Here is a 12,513-nt window from a genome sequence, read left to right as displayed (position 1 = left end):
TAACCAAAAGATTAGCAAATTCTCACATTTTGATTTGTTTTACGTGGCATCCCAACACTTTGGAATCGGTTTTGTACCTTGAAATCACACTCTCAAGCTGACAGCAGAAACTGAACAGCTTATTGTATCTGTGCAGGTTAAAATACGTCATCCAGATGCCATGTTGTCCGACCACCACCACCGTTCTTACAGCAGGACGGACAGCCAACACGCTAATACATGTTTGTGCTTCCATCACACACAACTGCAGCGTAACTCTACTGTGATACAACACTCTTCCAAACAGTATTCGATCAGAACTTTCGGGTGGAAGTGCAATGTTCCTGTGCCGACGAGGAAGGCGACGGCTCAGTGAGCTTCCCTCTGACTCGTCTTCTTCTCTCTTTGGTCTGCTGCCTTCGTTTCCCCCAAGCGTGTGTGGGACGGATGACAAACAACACAGTCAGGGCATCCCTCACTGGCAGACAGCTCAGAGGCTGCTGTCCGTCTGTCTGCCTGTCTGTCTGTCTGTGTTTATGCTGACATCTTGTCTGGGGCTGCCGCTAAATAAACACATTGAGTTCAGGGCATCACGGTGGAACTGCAGTCGACGCTCCTCTAGTCTGTCGTATTCACAAAGCAAAGCCTGCTGCTTTTCGCTGAGGCTGATGGAAGATGATCCCTGGCACACTCCCAGCCCCTCCACCCAACCGCCACAACCACCGCCCCCAGTGGGGCAGGCTCACAAATTAGATTTGCTGTAGGAGCTAACCCAGTTTGAGACGGTATCATTAGTGAGGGATGCGACCTCGACGAGGATTCATCTCTCCCTCTGCACACACTCCAGTGAACTCAGCCGACTGACAGACTTTGATTTGATATTTAACAAAGCAACACATTGTTCATGATGGGTGAAAACGTTGTTCCTCCATCTTTTGTGGTTTTTATGTTGGTAAGTGACCGTCTCTGCTGTGCATTGGGGAGGATTCAGTTCAGCAAAAGAACAAACTCTCAAACAAGGCAATATACCACAGATGTACTCTTAAATCTTATTAAATTACCTAAGAAACATTCTTGTTGTACTGACGCTGGACGAATGAGTACATCGGAGGCCCTTGAACGTAACGGAGGACTTCATCAGCGATGTATCCAAATTTAAAAATGCATTGCTCTCAAGCTAAAAATATTCCCCACAGCTCCTGAAAAGCTGACAACAGCTCTGTGCAGCAGTCAGCCACAATAAAAAACACCATCCTCTAGAAAAAAGAAGATCGATAACGGCGTCATAAAAGCTTGAAAGCTTTTCTTTCTTTTGTAGTCTATCACGGTTCTGATTTAAAAGCATCACACAGACATCAAGAGAACAGGCCTGTTTGTTTGGTGCAGCATTCACAGAAGATGAAGAATCTGTCTGACACTAATCTCAGTTATATTTGGAATTCATCACTGGACTGTTTCTCGAATAAAACAGACACACACCTGAGCAGAAAAAAATACACAAACAGTAAAGATGGATTAAAAAATTTGAGGGATTTCTTTGTGTGCAGCAACTGGCGGATCAGTTAGCAGATCAGAAACTGTTCCCTCTGTGTGGAACTGAAGCTGGTAAAGCAGACACTTCAGTAAGGGAGGCAAAGCATGTCAGAAATGTGTATTATTTAGGTTCCTAATGAGCAATGGGTGCCAAATCGTATCTCTTCTCCTGGAAAGCAGGTTTCCTGTGTTGGATGAGGGTAATCAGTTGTCATGGCAACAGATTAGGTGCAGCTAGGAGACAGATGAGGGGGGGGGGGGGTCCCTGGTATGTGTCTGCGTTGAGGATGGCTCACCTGCGATGGCGTGCGGGTCTGCTGAGTACTCCTGAACATCTAACACCCCGCAGTCTAGAGACGCCTTCAGCTTCTTCAGTTTAGAGGCCGAAGGAGCGACTCTGAACAAACCCTGAGACGCAAAACATGACGACAGAATCAGACCTCACTGCCACAGTCAAGGACGCAAAACATTAGAATGAAACGGATAAACGAGGGCCTAAGAAGGGCAGAGGAGACGTGTGAATGTAGGAAGCCCTGACCTTCTGAGGGGAGGAGCTTGTTTGTGCTGGGACACAGCTGTGCGCTGGACTAAATGCTAAGTAAGTGATTATTTGTGTGAGGCTTTAAGGGAACTACTCTGAGCAAAAATCTTCAGTAATTAAGAGTGACTTCTGCAGGGACGACAGGCGCAGTGTGTTGATCTGACCTCCTCCTGCATGCCACATTCCAGCAGCATGGTGACACAGGCCTCGATGGGAAAAGCAATATCTCTCCCGCTGAGCGCTAAGTGCTCCTCTAATGGCTTGCCGTAGCATGGCTTCTCCACCCAGGTCTCTGTCAGACACACACAAACACAGTCACACAAAATGTGCTTTTGGGATGCTGTCACGTTTCCATACAGACAGACGGCTGCAGAAAGTTACCAAAACAAATCGGATATTTATTATCTGGGTGACCTTAACGGCTTTCGTATTCAGCTTCCTCCTCTAAGCGATGGGGTCCCAAATGACGTCACGTCAAATGAAATTAGTTTATCCTCATTCAAGTAAGGAAAGTAAGCATTCAAGATAAACACCACATATTCCCTTGAAAGATCCATGCTGGTAGTATGTATTTTATTTGACCTTTATTTGATCGGGCAAGTCATTAAGAACAAACTCTTACAAATGAATGTGTGCAATTTCGACCTGTCTGTGAAAACACCGACATGGTCAGGAAGGACGCCTTTCTGTGCTAGCTGCATCTACAACAGCAGGACTCGTGTTTACAGGCGATGGACACACAGGGACGCGTCCTTCATTTGAGCTGCAGCAGAGCAGCAAACATGCAGGAAGGGACAGAGAAGACTGGTCTCAAACTCACCCTGATGAGCTTTGATCTGGGGCAGAACACTTTGAAGCAGCTCCAGTGACTTCCTGTGGTACTCTGCCTGGACTTCTATGAGCTACGACAGACCAGAGAGAGTCTGTGATGGACACATAGGATATTTTTGTTTCCTCCCTCATGCCACAGTGTACAGAGATGTTGCGCTTACCGTCTGGAAGTAGCTTGCATAGTCAATTTCTTTGGCCACAAAACTGTACATGTCTGCTGATAACTGATCCTGGTGGGGAAAGACAACATATTTTCAAACAAAATGCGCAAGGACGCAACAGTAAACACGTGTTCAACAGACCTTTTCCAAAGCAGACATTTTGACTTGAAAAGCACAGGTCTGATTAATGACACTAACGATGGCTGCAAGCTTGGATTGTTTATGCTGACAGAAATGACCCAGAAGAGGCAGTCATCACACCACAACAGTCGGTGCAATTCTCCAAATGCTAAGGAAAGATGCATCACTGTTTCATGGAAATCAGGTTATTCTGTCCCACAATTCCTTGAAGCAGCAACATTTAAAGCAGCTGCGGTTTTCTATTCCTAATGTTCTGTGGAAATCCCCAGCTGACTTATGGAGAGTGCAGCTGGTCACTGACCCGGCAGATCTCCATGCGGTTGGCTGCCTCCTCCATCTCTTCCCTGAGGTGGTCGGCCTTGGCTCCAGTCGGCTGCAGGTTGCTGGACAGTCCCGAAGACTTGGTGGACTGGTAATACCTGCCAACACAGCATCATTTTGTGAACGTTACGATGGAGTTAAGAATTGTGTTAGAATAAGCAGACGATCTGAAACAAAACAAATTCATTTTTCGTGTGCACACTTTTGTTCTTCAAAGCAACAACTGAGTCTGACTTGTTTGGTTTATTTACTTGAGTCTATTCATCCTCAGCCATACAATTTTCATCTTCTAATTCCCTGTCAGACTCTGCTGTTCCTTCTTTATATGTCTATGAGACTGAGTGTCTGAGTTGTGTCTCTCGGTGGACATTATACATCGCGCTGCCAGAGGAGCTCAGCACAGAGCTGCATGATGGGAAAAATTGTCTCAGATTTGGGTCACTAAGAAAAAAAGAAAAAAAACCCCGAACTGACTGAGCGAAGAAAAATCACATTTTTCCTTGTCACTGCTCATAACGGCACTGAAATCTCTGCGAATCAACACAAAGTAAGTGTGGTGATTGTATGTTTCAGCGATCAGAGAACAGACTCTGATTGGACAGGAGAAAAATCTGCAGTGATGTCACGATTCCAACAACTCAAGGTTACTAAGAGGTTTTCACAAAGTCTGAAGTTTGAAAATACCAACGTACTCCACACTGATTAGATGGTGAAGTGACTTTCTGTCACCATGAAGCGGAGCGTCACTAAGTCAGGGATGCACACAAAGTCCACGACAAACTTCATTTCATCAATAAAGTGTGATGCTTCTTTTTGCTTCTTTGAAACACACAAAAGCTCCGTTTACATTCAACATTAAGCAAATCAAACCCAGATTTTTAAAAATTAAATCCAGATTGATTACAGTTGTTGTTCGATGGCAGTCTACCTTTCATTTTTATCCTCATTTATGTCCAGTAATCCCAGTTTAGATGCTATTTACACACTTTTTAAGCTGAACTCTTCAACAAAGCCTCTAAGATGAAAACGTGGATGTACTGGCAGTGAAACAAGATCAAAAACTAAAGCTAAGAAGTCAGCAGCTGGTTGGGGAAATTACTGAGTACAAATGCTCTCCAGGCATGAAGGCTCTAGGCACCGTATTCAGAGACAAACTTACTCCTTAAAGCAAAAACAAAGAAATCAACATAAAACTGGCAGGAAGTCACGTTTTCCCACTCAGACACTCGTTCTGACACCTTCACTGAGTGCAATCAAATCCCGGTGACCTTCAGTGGGACGCCTCAGGACCAGCCTATTCACAGGGGATGGAGTTTCACCCATCACGACCGCAGCACAAATGAGGTCACACACGGTAACAGACTCACCGTGTGCGCGCAGAGTCCATGTCCAGGACCAGTTTCGCTAAATGTTTCCTTTGTTTCTGGATATTTGGGATTTCCACCTGAGAGAGGACAGAAAGTTTTCACCTCAGCCTTTTGTTTGTCGTGTGAAAGAGAGACAGACTCAGTATTGTCAGAGGCTTTTGACTCCATACGTCTGTTCCCATGAAGATTAGCTTACTGTCTAGAGTCTCATGGACAGCATGTCTCATGTTAGACACCTGTAGGTGCAGCGTGTAACAGAGAGATTCCAGTGCAGGTCTTTCTGAGTCAAGGACTCGAGGGGGGAAACTAAAAGGCCTCAAACCAAATACAACTGAGGAGCTGCATAGAGAGTGTGGACATGAAAAGCAAAACAAACTATTGCTGTATTCTAATTTGCCTGATGTGCACCAGCATCCTCAGATGTACTCTGCATGAGTGAGAAAATGTAAGTAAAATCTGGGAGAGAGATTTTTATTCAAACATGGAAGAAAACTGGAGTTGCAGGTTTTTATTTCACACCAGTAAAACGTTAAAACTCAGATAATAATCACCGCTGAAACGTGTTAATGAAGCAGGTCCTTTGTCGTAGGATTGTTTTTGTTTATTTCTGGCACACATAACAGGAAGTAAAAATTTCTGCTATTTTTAATGATATGAACCTGGACTGGAAACGTAGTCTGTTTTCACGTGCTATATCAGTTAAACTTGGATGCTTGCATGATGTTTTCAGTTGGAAAAGTAACTAACTTATGCTAACTTGTAAATCCTGAATGAGAATATGAGACCAGTGAGACTTTCTGTACCTCTGCGAGGTCGTAAAGGGGCTCGATGACGTCTCGCTCGATGGTGAGCTCGAACAAGATGAGCTCCTGAGCGAGTCTGTCCTGCGTCTCGCCGCAGAGCTTCAGCATCTTCCTGCAGCAGACAACAGAACCAGGAAGTGATCAGTCAGTGGGGTGATCAAACACAGAGTGCTTCACGTGGTTTTTCTTCTGAACAGCTGATGTTTAGGCACGTTCTCTCAAAACTCTGTGATAAACAACACGATTTTATCTGCAGACTTCACTGTCTTAATGCTGAAGACATCCAACTGCTGAAGATCTGCTGGCTTCCTTTGCCTGTTTACAAATGTTAATTACAGTGAGGTGAGCCAACCTTAGGCTTTCGGGTTAAATAAAGGTTAAATTGAAAAAAAAAACCAAGTATCTGAGATTTTACTGCAGAGGAGAAGTTTTGTCCTCATCTGACTTTTCTGACTTTTCTGAACATGAATGGAAAATCACCCATAGGTCCATAGGTGTGTGTGTGCATGCGTGCGTGCGTGTGTGTGTGTGTGTGTACATTCACCCCAGTAGAGACTCGTCCCCGAGCACAGCCGCCCCGTCCAGCATGCATTGTGCGAGTGTCGTGAGAGGAAGCTTCTTCTGTACAGGAAAACACAAGATGATGAAACAGCCGTCGTACTCTGCTCACACACTCACACACACACACACACACACACACACACACACACACACACACACACACAATCTGTACAGACAAACATGAAGGACCAGAAGGCAAATCCCTCCTTGTATTCTCTCAAACTGTTGGACATCATTAATATGCTGTTAATTATGATCAGGGAGATACTTTATAATCAAACACCTGCTGCTTTTATCTCCACAATTTGCTCCATGTCCTCACTCTGTCTCCTCAGACAGCCTGGTATACTGCTAACACCTCAGTACATCATAATCAAAGTGTCTTATGGGAGCCCGGGCTGCCTCTCACCGAGGGTGACCTGACAGACTTCTTGTCCACGTCCACGCCCTGCTGGCCCTGCAGGCAGGCGGTCAGCTTCTTGTGTGTGCTGTGGGAAACCTGCTTGACCAGCTCCAGACGTTTCTCCACCTGCCGGAAAGAAAAGACGCGACCCTCAGCGAAGTGAAGCGAACAGCAGACACATTAAAGCCTGAAGAGTCTGATGAATAAACACAGACTCTGCAGCCATCTGACTTATTCTTATGTCAAAACCAGGTTGTTCCCAGCCGGCGACACTTAAACGTCTCATTTAAACGTCTCTCACTTCTTCATTAAACCGACTCAGCAGTCGCCCTCAGTTGCATTAATCAGATCAATTACACTTCTGCACCCCGAGTCAATCAGTGGGGACGTTCAGCCTTGTGTCTCACGAAGAGCTTCAGTTTCAGTGCTCATTAATGTTGCCTGAAGGGATTTTAAAAGTCGTTTTCTGCATGCTGAATACTTTGCACCAATCATTAGCACTCAATCATTCCCTGTAAGAGGCTGCAAACATCATGAAGAAAATGTCATGAACGCACACTTGTCTAACTCGTACCTGCAGCAGGTCTTCACTTAGGACTTCTGTTTTTTCAGCTCTGGAAGAGAAGAGAAAAAGGAGGCTGTGAGGGTGGAGGGAGAATCGATAAATCGCTTGTTACTGTTGGAACTGCTGCAACATGCTCACATACTACTCTGTCACTGTAATTACATCCTCTGCTGAATCATTGCTGAATTTCCGTGCACGTAATTGATAATATTACAGTTGCAGCTTGGAGCTAATGTTTAGAGCGGCTCGATCTGATGCTGTAGAAAGTGTCGGGTTAGAAATCTGACGGAAAACAGAGTCCGCATGTCACTCTGGATGATTGTTGGATGTAGAGATCAACAAACCCCTGATTCAGTCAATCTCGCTGTCCATTTGACACAATTAATTAACAATTAAAAATCAGAGATAAACACGACGTACAGCTGAGGCTGATGGGAATGTCATCAGGTTTGCAGGTTTTATTGGACAAATTAAAAATGCGACCTGAAGGTGGCGCTAGATGGAAAGTTACGACATCACCAATGCTGTTAGAGTTCAACCTCTGGGGATTATGACAGTCTGGAGCCAATTTCACAGCAATTCACCCAATTATTTGAAGATACTGAAGAACAAGAGTAAAACAGCTCACTAACACAGAGTTTCGTTTTTTTAAAAAGGCTCCATAACTTCCTGAAACAGCTGCTGACTGTAGTTTTGAACAAATGTTAGGAAAATAGGATGAAATAGTTCATTTTCTGAGGACTATTTTCAGCAGTGGATTAGCACACATTTGATGCTCTAGTGAGCGTTTGTGGCAGCAGGACGGTGCGTGTCAGACCGAGTCAAAATCAGCTACTGTGTGTTTGTGGTAATGATGGTTCTGAATAGTTTTTGGACAACAGTGGAGCGTTTAGTGTCCACCATTTAAGGACACATTGTTGTTCCCACTGTGCCATTTTTGCCTTCAGGCCGTTTGTTTTGGAAACTCATAACGCTGATATTGACCACGAGTCTGATCCGGACCTTGAGGCCAGTATGCAGAGAGCGATCGACCTGTTCACAGCCTCCAGGAAAGATGGAGGCTGTCAGCTTGACTTAAATCAATACGGACATTACAACATGTGAGTCTACGAGGAGCTGAAGGTTAATAACAAAGCACTCTGGAGAAAAATGTTGCCTGAGTGTCATGGCCTTCAGGGAACACAACAGCAGTACTTTGATATGACGTGAGGCTCGACATCACGCTGAAAAAAAGGATAAATCTACAAGAAGAATTCAGACCTGCACGAATCATCTCCAGCCACCAGACGAGCTGCAGATCAAACCATCAACACTCTCATAAACGCAGCGACTTTAAACACGACGCAGCAGAGGCTCCATACGACTCGATTACATCAGGCTGCAATCTGACCATGAAGGCATCTCAGCATTAAGAGTCTCTTCATGGCAGTATCGCGCTCAGAGTTAACACACATGCATTCAGAAGCATCTGTGCACCTGCACGGTGATTCATCACCTGTTCACACCCTGCAACATCTGACAGTTAACAGACACAGCATGTTTAGAAGTCGTGTCGCTGACTCATTTCAGCCCGGCGTCTTTTTTGAGCACGAGAACAACTACTTTCATTTGGATTTCTATTGGTTACTTTTCCTGTTTACTGCAGACGTGGTCCCTGTGAGGTCGGCCTGACGTGAACGTCTTCAGCGTCTTCACAAACCTCCTGCTGAACAGGTAGGAGTCAGAAAGTAGGTCATCTGAGCTGACAGAACAGCAAACTGTTTGTCAGTTAACCGTCTTACACTGACCACATGCTTGTAACACAAAACACATAAAGCTGACACTTTATTCATGGGTTATAAATGATACTAATACTTTACAGGTCAGTCATAACCCACTCAGGAGGGCTGAGTGACTCCAGCGACTGACTCTGAACGTTGTTTAAGACTTACACTATGAAATAAAGCTGCAGGGCAACAATAACACTTTATTTAAACTGCGTGATTAGTTCAGTTTATTAACTTTAAAAGAAAATTCATACTTTAGCAATAATTCCTACTGAACAGTCAGCCTGTTTAGCACGCTTATATACTCGATTAATGATGGAAACTCAAAAGTTTTCCTTATCAGCGTCTTATAACTGATCTATAACTTAGTCACTTAACATAAACATAAAGCACAGGTTCAATGATTCAGACCCCACCAGAGCAGCAACATACAAGCTTATTTATGGATGTGTTTAAAGATCAATAATCCAAAGCAGCCAAGAAACACCAAACCACTCAAGTCCGCCTTACTTCACTTCCTGAACAACACAGACAACACGTCCCCTCTGACTGCATCCTGTACTGGCATATGATTCAGTCCAGCTAAAAACCCCATCGTGGACTTACAGAACCGTGCTGTTCCTGCGAGAGGCTCTGGTCCTGCTGATCTGCAGCTTTTTCCTCCACATCCCCCCTGCTTACAGGAGGGAAACAACCCGTTTTCAGGCATGAGCCGAGTGGCGTTAAGGGGAGAAAGTGGAGCAACAGGAGGAGGAGGAGGAGAGAAAGAGGGTGAGGGAGTGAGGGAGTGAGGGGGAGGGAAGCCTGAAGAATGAGACCTGACGATCTGGTCCTTTCACTCTTTCTCTCATCACCTTCCAATCTCCCTTTGAGGCCTTCTCTCTAATATATGTTCACCTCTGACAACAAAATCTTTGACAGACTGTAGGCCTTCATACACGCCCACACACGTGCCCGCACACACACGCTGTAGTAAAAAAAAAGCAGAAGAAAACAGTGGTTTGATCTTTTAAGTGCTGTAACACCTTCACTTCCTCCCTCCTCCCGTGCAGCACCAGGAACCGAAGTGGACCAGCCGACCAACAGGCTTGGCTAAAAGTCATCGCAGCTGCACGTTTATTTTTGCTTGTTGATCTCCATGAAAAAGCAATAAAGGACCTTTCAGAGTAAAAGCTTTAGACAGACTGAAGGAGATCTGATCAGGTCTAGACCTTCAGGTGTGTGTGTGTGTGTGTGTGTGTGTGTGTGTGTGTGTGTGTGTGTGTGTGAACAGCTTCAACAGAGTGACAGTGTTTCTCTTAGCACAGTCACTGTGGCTCAGGCTTTGTATATTGACTTAATCTAATTCACTCCTGACACTCTGTGTACAAATGCAGGATTTTTCCTGAGGTTTGAAGCGGAGTAAATCACCGACAGTCCCACCCCGTCCCTCTGGATTAATTTCCTCTCTGACAACAAGGAAATGTAAGCAAGATTTACAGCCACAGTGAATTTAACTGTGGGGTAATGATCCTCGTGCTAACACTCACACACACACACACACACACACACACACACACTAATGAGCAGGTTTGCAATTAGTCAACACTCCCAGAGAGTGCAGTGCTGCTCTTTCACACACTCAGACAAACACAAGTGAACCAAACATGCTCACAATGCAAATGACTGTTTCTCTTTTACTCCATAACAGGTGTTTACACATACACACACACACACACACACACACACAGGGTACAACACAAGGCTTTAACACAAGCACAACAAATTGCTGTCAGCTGCCAGAGTGAGTTTGTCCCCACCCAGACGCTAAAAATTCACTGCTGACTTTTTCTTGACCTCACAGCTCCGTGTCTATTAGATTTGCAAATGTACCTGCACAACAGAGTATAATACTGTCCACACTGACAGCAGACTGTTCAAATGTCTCCAGTTTGAACTGTCATGTCCTCAATTACCAGCAGGAGGCAAGATTCGATGATGCTGTGACCACTTGTCTCCCTGAGGGAAATGAATGTGATATTAATTGTGTATTAAAGCTGCAGTTGCAGTAAAATGTAGCTGCGGTGCTGCTGGATGCTTGAACAGGTGGATTCCTGTAAAGGCAGAGTGGAGATGGAAAAATGTCAAAAACATGTATCCAGATTGGTTCATAGTTGAGGTAAACAGAGGGGTATGACTGCAGTCTCCAGAAATCTCCCACTAAAGGCTTTTAGTGCACATTCTGCCTGAAAAATGTTTATTTTTTGAGAAACCAACGTTTCTCAGAAACGTTGACGCTGCTGACGTTTCCTCGTGTTTGGCCGAGTCTCTGCGTGTGTCGGAGAGGAGCCAGCTGTTAATGTTATGCCGATGTTTCCACTTGATGGGGGGGATTTGGTCCCCCATAATGTGACAGGGGTCACAGCTGAGGAAGGGAGAGGCTGAAAAACACAGGGTTCATATTTTGGAAAAAGATAACAGACCTGAGTGGGGGGGGACACACAGCCAAGTCTGGCTTTATCCAGAAGATTATTTAAAGATCCTCCATCTCTCTCGTCACTCCCAGCCCTCTCTGCCTCGCTCTCCTCTCCTGCCTCTGCAGACGTTTGTTTCTTCTCTGACACATGAAGGGCGCTACAGCATCCCGAATCAAAGCCTCAGCAGCACAGTCGGCACTTTGCTGCAGCACCGGCTTCTGTCGTCACAGCCGGGATTCCCACTTGCACAGAGAGAAGAGGGGGAGGAGGCGAGGCGGGGGAGGCACTGGGGGTGGACGTGATGAAGAATACAGGAGCAGCGGGACAGGAGGCGATAGAAGTGCAAAAGATAACAGATGTGTAAAAGGGGTTTGACCGCGCTGAATCATCTGAGAGATTTAGAAAGGCAGCTGGAGCGACTGAGGGTGAGAATACAGATTGTTCTCTGGTGTAATGACTCAGCTCTCTTTGTTTCTCCTCTACGTCGCGTCTGTGAGTTTTGCCAGAAGACGAGACGCCTTTCGAATTTCGAAAAAGGTTCAGACGCTTTTAAACTTGGGCCGATGGACCAAGGTAAAAAGCCTCCAGTCTTTGCTGACACTGACACTTCATCTTCATCCCTCAGGTCGTATAGCGGGTGGTGGTGTTTCTCTTTTTTCTCCCCTCCACTTCTATATGTCGTTATGGCTGCAGGCCCACGTCCTCCTCGTGTGTCTGACCCTCCTTGTAGTGTTTAGATGTTTAGACTGATAAGGATGTGTGGTCCCCTGGATGGCAGCGGATCCCAGTTTATCTCCTGCTTCCTGTCTGACTAATACTGAAGCATGCCTTAAACTGCCTGGGGACTGAGGCAGGCTTAGTTTTGAAACTGATATGACATACACACACAGGAATACCTTCGTCAAGACACGTGGAGAAAGGGAGCTGCTTTGACACAGAGGTTTTATTTTCATTTTTGTTTTTTGTTTTGTTTTTTGCTTCATCTCACAGAGTCATCTTTTGGTTAGATTTATTCTTTCATTTGAACAGCATCCCCTTTGTAGACTGCCTCATGTAATTTTGTTTGTATCAATTATCTAATTATC

At 45.1% G+C, this 12,513-nt stretch overlaps 1 protein-coding gene across 10 annotated transcripts in view; it reads right to left on the bottom strand.

The window, feature by feature from the left end:
- The window catches only part of LOC124052589 (rho GTPase-activating protein 44-like), a 54,125-nt gene that overhangs the window by 16,108 nt on the left and 25,504 nt on the right, over positions 1-12,513 (bottom strand). For all 10 annotated transcript variants that reach the window (XR_006842021.1, XR_006842020.1, XR_006842022.1 and 7 more), the window contains exons 2-11: positions 7,216-7,255; positions 6,648-6,767; positions 6,222-6,298; positions 5,678-5,789; positions 4,875-4,951; positions 3,488-3,605; positions 3,046-3,114; positions 2,874-2,955; positions 2,218-2,345; positions 1,809-1,920 (exon numbers count right to left, since the gene is read on the bottom strand). Coding sequence is in view for 7 of the 10 variants with exons in the window: in XM_046377017.1 (XP_046232973.1) it covers positions 1,809-1,920; positions 2,218-2,345; positions 2,874-2,955; positions 3,046-3,114; positions 3,488-3,605; positions 4,875-4,951; positions 5,678-5,789; positions 6,222-6,298; positions 6,648-6,767; positions 7,216-7,255 (935 nt within the window). In the remaining 3 variants the exon portion in view is untranslated. The remainder of the gene's footprint in view (positions 1-1,808; positions 1,921-2,217; positions 2,346-2,873; positions 2,956-3,045; positions 3,115-3,487; positions 3,606-4,874; positions 4,952-5,677; positions 5,790-6,221; positions 6,299-6,647; positions 6,768-7,215; positions 7,256-12,513) is intronic.

The sequence above is a fragment of the Scatophagus argus genome, chromosome 21 (assembly GCF_020382885.2).
Source record: "Scatophagus argus isolate fScaArg1 chromosome 21, fScaArg1.pri, whole genome shotgun sequence".
Taxonomy (NCBI): Eukaryota; Metazoa; Chordata; class Actinopteri; family Scatophagidae; genus Scatophagus; species Scatophagus argus.
This window is presented reverse-complemented; position numbering and strand designations above follow the sequence as displayed.